General features: G+C 39.4%; 1 protein-coding gene across 1 annotated transcript; it reads left to right on the forward strand.

The window, feature by feature from the left end:
• The first annotated feature begins 1,677 nt into the window (after nucleotides 1-1,677).
• LOC307128015 (uncharacterized protein) lies at nucleotides 1,678-8,617 on the forward strand. Its single transcript, XM_079819538.1, has 2 exons — nucleotides 1,678-1,819; nucleotides 7,824-8,617. Exons 1-2 carry the CDS (start codon nucleotides 1,690-1,692, stop codon nucleotides 8,525-8,527), a joined length of 834 nt encoding a protein of 277 aa, XP_079675664.1. The 5' UTR covers nucleotides 1,678-1,689; the 3' UTR covers nucleotides 8,528-8,617.
• Nucleotides 8,618-11,334: the final 2,717 nt, after the last annotated feature.

Here is an 11,334-nt window from a genome sequence, read left to right on the forward strand (position 1 = left end):
AGTGTTCATTATTAGTGTGTAGTGCTAGTGTTGAGTGTTACTGAGACTGAACTAGAGCTGATAGAGACTCAGTTCATCATATAAACATGAGTTCAGTCTCTGGAGAGTAGAGATGATGGAGAAACTGAGCTTTATCACACTCTCTAGTGTTCATTATTAGTGTGTAGTGCTAGTGTTGAGTGTGACTGAGACTGAACTAGAGCTGATAGAGACTCAGTTCATCATATAAACATGAGTTCAGTCTCTGGAGAGTAGAGATGATGGAGAAACTGAGCTTTATCACACTCTGAGTCTATTGAATCAATTGCTTTGGAAAATGATTCAGTGATTCAAAGCGCTGAAATAGAGCTGAGAGACACTCAGAGATTTAATGTGGATTTATTTTTATTCTCATCTTAAACAGGACAAACACACAACTTTGTTTTCTTTTATTAGTTTGTAGTGCTAGTTTTGAGTGTTACTGAAGCTGTGCTGAGACTGAACTAGAGCTGATTGTTACACTGATTGATTTAATGTGGATTTATTTTTCTTTCTGTTAATTATTCTCGTCTTAAACAGGACAAACACACAGAAAAACTCCTGGAGAAGTGACTGAGATCATTAATAAAGATGGTGTTTATTAAAGAGGAGAGTGAAGACCTGAGGATTGAAAATGTATTCAGTTTGAAACATGAAGAAACTGAGGAACAAACAGAGAAAGAGGAGAGAGAAGACATGAAGATTGAAGAAACATTGAGAGTGAAACATGAAGAAACTGAAGAACAAACAGAGAAAGAGGAGAGAGAAGACGTGAAGATTGAAGAAACATTGAGAGTGAAACATGAAGAAACTGAGGAACAAACAGAGAAAGAGGAGAGTGAAGACGTGAAGATTGAAGAAACATTGAGAGTGAAACATGAAGAAACTGAGGAACAAACAGAGAAAGAGGAGAGAGAAGACATGAAGATTGAAGAAACATTGAGAGTGAAACATGAAGAAACTGAGGAACACACAGAGAAAGAGGAGAGAGAAGACGTGAAGATTGAAGAAACATTGAGAGTGAAACATGAAGAAACTGAGGAACAAACAGAGAAAGAGGAGAGTGAAGACGTGAAGATTGAAGAAACATTGAGAGTGAAACATGAAGAAACTGAGGAACAAACAGAGAAAGAGAAGAGAGAAGACGTGAAGATTGAAGAAACATTGAGAGTGAAACATGAAGAAACTGAGGAACAAACAGAGAAAGAGGAGAGAGAAGACATGAAGATTGAAGAAACATTGAGAGTGAAACATGAAGAAACTGAAGAACAAACAGAGAAAGAGGAGAGAGAAGACGTGAAGATTGAAGAAACATTGAGAGTGAAACATGAAGAGACTGAGGAACAAACAGAGAAAGAGGAGAGAGAAGACGTGAAGATTGAAGAAACATTGAGAGTGAAACATGAAGAAACTGAGGAACACACAGAGAAAGAGGAGAGTGAAGATGTGAAGACTGAAGAAACATTGAGAGTGAAACATGAAGAAACTGAGGAACACACAGAGAAAGAGGAGAGAGAAGACATGAAGATTGAAGAAACATTGAGAGTGAAACATGAAGAAACTGAGGAACACACAGAGAAAGAGGAGAGTGAAGACGTGAAGATTGAAGAAACATTGAGAGTGAAACATGAAGAAACTGAGGAACACACAGAGAAAGAGGAGAGAGAAGACATGAAGATTGAAGAAACATTGAGAGTGAAACATGAAGAAACTGAGGAACAAACAGAGAAAGAGGAGAGAGAAGACGTGAAGATTGAAGAAACATTGAGAGTGAAACATGAAGAAACTGAAGATCACTCAGGTTGGTTTCATTCTCAAAGCTGATCTCAGTCATTTGATCTTTTCAAGTCTAAACGCTCACAGATCCTCTCATTATAACAAGCAAAGCTTAAAGGTCCCATGGCATGGCATTTTTCTATTATTTTATAGTGTTTCCTGAGGTGTACTTATATTGTTAGTATGATTTTTACATCATAAAATGTCATAATTTAGAAATAAAAGGCATTTTTTCTATACTGCTGTTTGCCCTGTGGCTGACTGCCCTGCTTCAAGAGGCGTGTCTGCTGTGAGACTTCAGTAAAAACGCCCACTGTTGTGATTGGCTGACATCTTTGCATTTTAAATGAGCGGAGGGGGCGTGGTTTAACGAGGCACGAGCAGGCACGAGTCTGCCAGAGAGACGGATGGACCTGTGTTCACTTCACATCAGTTCTCTCAGCATGTCTCAGTTCAGGGTGAACTGTTGTAGTTACTAGAATATACTTCAGGTTATTAGTTTATTTCTAGTCAGAGGGGCTGTCACTCATGTGGATCAGCGCTGACTCGAGACGCGAACCGTTTAGAACGATTCAGTCCGATTTGGTGAACTGGTTCGGTTCACTAAAAAGAACCGATTCAAAAGAATGATTCGTTCGCGAACAGGACATCACGGAGACGGAGCGATTGCTAACAAAGTTATTTATAGTAACTACTGAGTTATGAGAGCGCTGTCAGTCAGCGCGAGTTTATTGTGTTTGTATCTGAGAGTTCTGAATAAACACGAGTCCCAGTCACACCGAGTCCTCTTCATCATTATTCTACCAACTTTGTAACACATGCAATGTACCATTACAGCGAGATGAACGAGTTAGTAAGTTTGATTAAAGCATTATTTCTAGATATGTTCCAATCATATGAATAGCGTCAGTGATGCGCATTGAGTAACTTACACAGCGCAAACAAAGACACAACAGCAGTAATCGAATGTAATCCAGTTTATTGTGGGGAAAGCTGGCTAGCCTAGCCCAGATACCCTCACGCTTACCCCCTTCTGCTTAATCTCACGCCGCGTTTGGTGCCTCCGCTGTGGGCCAGATGCAGTACTGGGGGTCGGGGATGTTGAAGGCCGAGCTTCGGCGTGTGTGAGGTTTATCTCTAAAGATGTTACTGCTGATGTTAAACAGAAAAGACTGTATGCACATTTTAGAACAGATAGACGCGACGAGGACGTACAAAAACACTGACTCACAAGATAGAAAACACTAAAACACCGTTCTGTCGGGAGAGAGAGAAGTCGCAGCGTGTGCATGAATAATAAATAATTAGCTACACATCAGAAATCAATGATCACAGATCAGAAGGAACTGAAGAAAGACTTCTGTTTTCATTTGTACATCCAAACACTGAGAAACTGCCAGTGTTCACTCGTTCACAAGTAACGTTAATGATCTCGAGTGTTTGCATGGGCGTGCCAGATTCTCTGGGCGGAGGAAAGGGAGGAAACCGCTCCTGCTTGGACGTCAAACCAGGAGGCTTCAGGATTGGCTCGTCTGGCCTGTCATTTTCTCAAAGGCAGAGAAAGACAGCCAGAACTCGGGTTTACACCGTTCAACATTTCTATCCACATGGGGACAATATTCAGGCTAGGGGAACTCATATTAATGTTGAAATACCTCATAAAATGAAAATTTCATGCCATGGGACCTTTAAACTCAATGTAAATAATTTTTTGTGCTGTTAGATTCATTGGTTTATAGAGGGATTTTCTGTCGATCACTATAACAGCTGCACTGCTTGCTTTTTTGTAGGCTAAACTACATTCAATTTGAAGAAAAGTTTTGTCATGTTTCTTAAGAGGACCAACGTCCACATATACCGCAAAGTTTCAGGAATGACGAGCGCTTTTAATTGACTGAATCCGCTTTCCTGTTCCGCGAGTCGCTCCTGAAATGGCCTAGACCAGGTAAACCAAACTGCTGGCGATTTGATTTCGGGCTGTACCTCAGGCTGGAAACCTGTACATATCTCTATCCTGCTTCTGTTACAAAATTGCGGGGACCAATCAGAAACCGGCTTATTCACCTGGCGCGCGTTATTGGCGGGTTTAACACAATGATGGATAGTTCGGTGCACGCGTGTAACCGAGTGCAATCTTTAACAGTTCACAGTCGTCTTGTTTCAAGCGCGGAACACACTTCAATCCGAATTGTAAACCCAAATTATACAGCAGCTAAACCTAAATTGAGGTAAACCTATACAAATACCACAGCTGTACAATTTTCACACCCTATACTAAATGTACCCTATACAATAGCCTACTCATCTGGATTGAAGCAGCAAACATTCAGTGTAAGTGTAAACACATGACAACATTATTTAATATTTGAATTACAGCATCGACAACCCAAGTGCATTTTACCTCAAACTTGCGACTAGTTAACTTTCTAAAGTAGCAATCGCTTCTCGGGTCGACATTAACACACTGACAAAATTATGTTCACAAGATGCCAACCTTGCGCGAACTTGCTTTCAACATCGAACACTCGTTCTCATGGAGACGGCAATGTGCACAGAGGGGAGGGTGTGTGTGTGTGTGTGTGTGTGTGTGTGTGTGTGTGTGTGTGTGTGTGTGTGTGTATGTGTGTGTGTGTGTGTATGTATGTATGTGAGAGAGGCGCGTGAGTGAGAGACGCAGGGGAAGGAAATGCAGCTGAAGGTTTTTTGCTCTATGAAAGACATTGATGAAGATGAAAACTAAGGACATTTAATCTATAATTTTATTTTAGTTAGTTTTCCCAAACACACATTACAGTTTTGGTTAGTTACCATTTTTTTGTAATGCCTCGTTTTTATTTTTATTTCAGTTAACGACAACCCACCTAGTTTTCGTTGTTTCGTTCGCCTTTGTTAACGATTATAACCTTGGAAACGATAATCTAAGATATAAATATATATTATATATATAATTATAGATTAAGAATTACAAGATTATAATTATGATTATAATTATAATTATTATATATATTATTATAGATATAAATCATTTGTTGTGTCTAAATATGAATGAGGATACGGTTATTGATAAATCTAATTGTTATTGTGGTTCTTATTATCATTTAGGGGGGCTTAGGAACATTTTGGGGTTGCTTCAGCCCCCCTAAAATAGGCCTAACGATGTCCCTGATGCTGAGGATACATTACAACTTACTGTCATGTGGTGTAATCGCTAAATCAGTGTTTCAACGAGGGAAAGACGTCAATATAACTGCTTGTAAACTAAACAATGTCATGTCATGTAACGTTAGCATCACATTTACCTCCGGCAGTCATTCAGTGTCCACAGAATTTTATTCACTAGAGAAATCAACTCTTTCACTAAATATTTGCTCTATGTTAGCCGTTATATTCATTATATTCTACTTAACCTGTTAGTGATGTCTTGATTATTTCATGCATGTTAAATAAACCTGTCGTGAAAATGACAGACACTGTGTATCAAATTATATTTCAACAATGAATTAGAGTAAAAACTATTTTATAATTGGAGTTAAGGGTCCTGCACACTGTGCGATTTTTCTAAATCCTCTGCGAATGTTGCTTGTCAGACTGTACGAACATGATCCCCGATGTAATACATGTCACACTGTAGGATCTCAGTTGTCATTATGTTAGACTGTACGACAGTCAGACGCGAAAAATGGACGCAAGCAAGAGACTCGTACGGACTGAGTTTTACATCATCAATCCGTGACACGTTCGGTAACGGTGAGCCGCATTCACAGACACAATGGTAGTGTTCAGCAAACAACAAAAATAAGCAGTGGCATTTTTCATTCACCTGACTCTTTTCGACATGTTCCCTGTTGTGATTTGATGTTGTCACACGAAATGCGTCATCAGGTTCTGCGCTCCTACTGGTTCTTGATTTGACGGTCGTCCTAAGAGAAGTCACACTGCAGGATTGCGCCTCAAATCTTCTGACACTGCCAGAATTTTGTCCGAGGTCAAATTTGATCGCAACGGTCATTAATCGGCTGTCGGTGCACATGTCAAACTAAGGATCAAAGACTTCAGATTTTAGCCTAGGATCAGAGAAATCTTTTAGGATTTCAAAATTTGTCTCAGACGGCCAAATCGTGGCCAAAATCGCACAGTGTGCACCCGGCTTTAGAGGGTGTGCAGCTGAAGCTTGACCTAACAGAATTAAAGGGGTGGTAAAACACATTCTTTCGAAGACTTGATTGTGTTTGTGCGGTGCACTGTAACGTGTTCATGCTTCGTTTAAAAAAAATTTTCATTATTTTTCATATATTTTACTTTTATTCTACACTACTCTGTCCCTCTTTGTAAAAACGGTCTGATGGTTTCCGGGTTGTATGAAGCCAGTCCCTCAAAATACGCAATGGGCTCAGATTGGTTAGCTGGCCCAGTGTGTTGTGATTCGCTAACCGCCTAGTGCACGTTTGTCGGAAACGTCACGTCCCTTACCTTTACCGGTAGCCTGTGCTTTGGGTAGTATTAGAAACAATGCCGTCAATAAAACCACACCAATTTGAGCCCGAATCAGACCCAGACAATTTTAGTGAAGATGATCGAGCAGAACCTGTTCAGTCCTCAAGAGTAAAGACTGCGGATCTATAGTGATCGCTACTGAATGGCACTGTTACTTTTGTATTTTTAGAACGATTATAGCCAAATATCTGTCGCAAGAACTATTAACCCAAAATGAACACTAAACATTGGCTTTACTAGTTTACTAGCCAAATCAAACACAGAACCAAGTTTAGCATGCCTGCAGATAAACAATACATAAAAGCTCTAATCAAAGAATAATTTACACTAATGCCTAGTTCGCTGTTGAGATTTAAAAAAAAGTTTGTAACGTTAGGTGTTTGTCGGATAACGTTAAGTATGAATGAGCATTTAATAAAACTGGTTTGCAGTGCCAAACAGCGTTGTCATCTGTTTACTTCCTTGCTACAACGTACAATTAACAATACGAACTATTACAGGAAAACACATCAACGAAAAATAAATCATACTTACAGGTTGTGGCCCGTAAACAGCTTCTGTTTTTGAATCCATCCTTCAGGACAAGCCGCTGTGCGAATCCTGCATTGAACTCACGAAGATTGTGGAAGCTTTCCTCCGTGAATTGTGCAGCGGGAGCCCTGGCAGTGTTTGTCTCGTGCAGCTGAACCGTGGCTCGTGTATTGCAAGTAATAAATCTGTAATACGGCTCGTGTATTACAGACGAATATTGTCCATTATGTCACATTTTCCGGTCTTCTCATCCGACCCCTGTTCCCCTCTGTCTCATACACACACGCATATAACATGATGTATATTAAACGCACTGCAACGCACCCCCGTCCCTAGGAAGGCTGAACAAAGTGGACCTGCAACTTTGTTGATGAAAATAACAGCGTTTCGTCGGCAATGCGGCAACAACACTCCAGCATACTAACCACAACAACGCTTCCCCGCGGCGATACAAAATGGCCTCGCCCCCCCCTTATTTAATATTCTCGGGGGAGGGGTTTATGTAAATATTGGGTCTGGTGATGTCAGAGACCCTGGAGGAATGTCTAGTAGTCCCTACTGGCCGTTTGCTGTAGTCCTTAGAAATTGATTTCTTTAAAAGCAAATATCTCCCTTTGCTTTAAACTTTGAACATTGTAACTTTGCAGATGTTGTTTATGCTCAAACAGCAACATTACACATTAGCTAAAGTTAGAAAAGTCAAATCGTGCTTTACCACCCCTTTAAATAGCAAATCGAATCATAATATCTGTCAGAAAAATCGCAATTAGATATTTTCCCCAAATTGCAAATCCCTATATTCCAAACCACTTCAATAACAACTGTGGCAGTGTCCTGAACACATAGAATCCAAACATGATGAAAAGTGAGTTTGTAAATTTTCCTAAAGAAATGTAACCCCTCTTTCTGTAGCTTACTAACATACATGTTTCTGGTTTAATGTCTTTAATGTCTGTTGTTTTGTGCCATTGAACTGGGGTTAACTTGTTTTTTGTCTCTTTTAGATCTGATGGCACTAAAAGTGGAGGGCCAAGAACTAAATAAAATGGAAGAGAAAGATCTGTATGGGCAACATCATGATTTCATAGCTGGAGAAAAATCTTTTAGTTGCTCACAGACTGAAAAGATTTCCTCACAAAAACAGCCTGGAAAGAGTTTAATTGAAAAACAGCACCTTCAAGTCCACAGGAAAATGAACACTGGAGAGAAGCCTTACACCTGCCAACAGTGTGGAAAGAGTTTCAGACGTAAAGGAAACCTTGAGCAACACATTCAAATTCACACTGGAGAGAAGCCTCACACCTGCCAGCAGTGTGGAAAGAGTTTCACTCGAAAAGGGCATCTTAAAGGCCACATGAGAATTCACACTGGAGAGAAGCCTTACACCTGCCCACAGTGTGGAAAGAGTTTCACTGATAAAGGGCATCTTAAAGGCCACGTGAGAATTCACACTGGAGAGAAGCCTTACACCTGCCCACAGTGTGGAAAGAGTTTCACTGATAAAGGGCATCTTAAAGGCCACGTGAGAATTCACACTGGAGAGAAGCCTTACACCTGCCAACGGTGTGGAAAGAGTTTCACTCAAAAAGCAAACCTTGAGAAACACATGAGAATTCACACAGGAGAGAAGGCTTACACCTGCCAAGAGGTAATGACCCCTTCCTCTCAAAACATGACTCTGCACCAGTGCACAAAGCAAGATCCATAAAGACATGGAAGTGGAGGAACTTGACTGGCCTGCACAGAGTCCTGACCTCAACCCCGGTAGAACACCTTTGGGATGAATTAGAGCAGAGACTGAGAGCCAGGCCTTCTCCTCCAACATCAGTGCCTGACCTCACAAATGTGCTTCTAGAAGAAGGATAAAATAAAATAAAATCCCATAAACACACTCCTAAACCTTGTGGAAAGCCTTTCCAGAAGAGTTGAAGCTGCTATATCCGCAAAGGGCTGGCCAGGGTTAGTTCACCCAAAAATGAAATGTCATTTATTCCTCACCCTCATGCCGTTCCACACCCGTAAGACCTCCGTTCATCTTAGGAACACAAATGAAGATATTTTTGTTGAAATCTGAAGGCTCAGTGAGGTCTCCATAGGGAGCACAGAAATTTACACTCTCAAGATCCATTAATGTACTAAACACAATTTAAATCAGTCCATGTGAGTACAGTGGTTCAATATTAATATCATAAAGCAACGATTATATATAATATATATATATTAAGAATCTTAAACATAAATAGCCACACAAATGTGGTCCAGGAAAAGCGTGTGTAATGTTGCTGTTAGAGCATAAATAATACCTTTAAAATTATAAAGCTCAAAGTTCAATGCCAAGCGAGATATTTTATTTAACAGAAGTTCCCTTTCAAAGCCTACAGCGAACGGCCGGCTTGGACTACATCCTGGTACTTCCTTCATTAATTACGTCAGTAGAACAGACTAACCTCCGCCCACAAGAATATGCGAAAAAGGTGGCGTGGTCTTGTTGCTCTCCCACGTGGAGAAGAGGACGGTCACGTGGAGAAAAGGAACTGTAGCTTGAGTGTGTTGGTCGCCATGTCGTCGCGACGCTGTTATTTTCATCCCGGAGTCAAATCACCTTTGTTTGGCTTTCCCAGGGACGCTATAGAGATCATTCTCCCGTTAAGAGGCGTGCCCTTTCGGAACAACGTGCGCTAAGCTGGTGTCGAATCACAACACAGGAACCGCTGGCACAATCAGAACTCGTTACGTATTTCTGAAGGAGGGACTTCATAGAACAAGGAACTCATCAGCCCGTTTTTAGGACCGTGAGAACAGCGGTATACAGATGAGTAAATTGTGTGAAAAATACTGTGTTTTTTTACACGCGAAACATGAACACATGTTATATTGCACACTGTAAACACAATCAAAAAAACACGAAGAACGGGACCTTTAAAACAAAATGAAATATAACATTCAACCTATAAATATGTGGTTCAGGCAATATGTGAATATGTACTCTGATTATCTTCACTGTAATAAAATGAAATATGACAAACACAACTCTCTTTTTGTTAAATGTCAGTTTTAATAATCAATAATGACCATTATAAAAGTATAAGTAAAAGGTATAGGAAGCTCTCCAATAAGAAATAAAGCAAACCATTCAGTCAAAAGTACAAAGTCAGCACTTTAGTAGGCTATGGTGGTAAAGTTAAATATGCAAGGCATGTTTATTTATATATCACATTTCATCCACAATGGTAAATCAAAATGCTTTATAGGACTGGGCGATATAACCAAAAAAATAATATCTGTATTTTTTGGTTGAATGGCGATACACGGTATACATCCCGGTATTTCCTAAGTTTTCCTATTTGGATGCAAAAAAACAGTATAAACTTTTTTTTTTAATATATTTTTTTTACATCCTGGCCAGTGATGTCCTAAAAACAATGTTGATATTGAAAGCTATAAACCAATACAGTGAATGTAATGTAGGCTATATTATGTGCAAATTGGAGGTTTACAATTAATAATTTTGTTTTTAAATTCACTAAACTAAAAATGAAAATAAAAACAAGCACATTAGCCTATATTTATATATTACCACATTTTAATGGGCACTTTCATAAAAATATACTTACTTTTAGGTTTAAAATTCCACATATGGCACATTTATTGTCCAACAACAAATATTTTAGAAGTATACTTTAGTCAGAATTATTGCATTTCTATTCTATTGCGCTCTGTCTGTTTGGCGCGCATGCACGCAGTGGCGCTCGTTCACGGAATTTTAGCAGAGATTCACTTGCAGAAGGCTCGTCCTCTCCTGACATAAAATGGACATATTTGCATGACTTTCTAACATTTACTGATGGAGAATATACCTGTGAAATGTAAGTTATGCACTGAGGAAAGCATCACATTTCAAAAGCATTAAACAGAACAAATAGGCTATTTATCTGTCTGTCAGCACAAGTATCTCTCAGAGCGTCTGACAGGGCAAGCTGCTTTAAACTATACGGGTCAACTATATCTAACTATATCCAGTTATTTTGAAGCCCTTAATATAAAGCATGTGTCTTGTTGAGGACAAATTGTATTAAGCACTTTCCCTGCATCAGCTCATTCTGCGTACTCCGCTATTTTTCAGATGTGTTCGTATCAATCTACTGTATATCGATATAAACGGTATTGCCTCATTCCATATTGTCACTAAAAAATGTATCAATATATATTGTACAAACTCGATATACTGCTCAGCCCTAATGCATAGAAAAATTATTAAAATATTGATAATCACGACTTAATAAAAATACCATGTTTAAGAAAGCAAATAACAATAACCAAAGATAAAAACAAGTTTAAATAAAAATAAAAAAACGTTATAAAAAGATGATACATAGATGAGATAAAGTGCAATCAGTCGGACACACAGTGTGTAAGGGGATAACAGTTTCGGACCCAAGACCAGTTATGAAAATTGAAGACCAGGGGCCTCATTTAGAAACGCTGCGTACGCACAAAAGAAGGCGTACGCCGCTC

The sequence above is a fragment of the Gobio gobio genome (assembly GCF_949357685.1).
Source record: "Gobio gobio genome assembly, chromosome: 1".
Taxonomy (NCBI): Eukaryota; Metazoa; Chordata; class Actinopteri; order Cypriniformes; family Gobionidae; genus Gobio; species Gobio gobio.

Excerpts from the sequence above, each read along its gene's own strand:
- LOC307128015 (XM_079819538.1), top strand. The coding sequence starts at position 1,690 with ATGAAGATTGAAGAAACATTGAGAGTGAAACATGAAGAAACTGAGGAA. Across the intron at positions 1,820-7,823 it reads AGAAACTGAAGATCACTCAG|ATCTGATGGCACTAAAAGTG; the intron begins GTTGGTTTCATT and ends TGTCTCTTTTAG.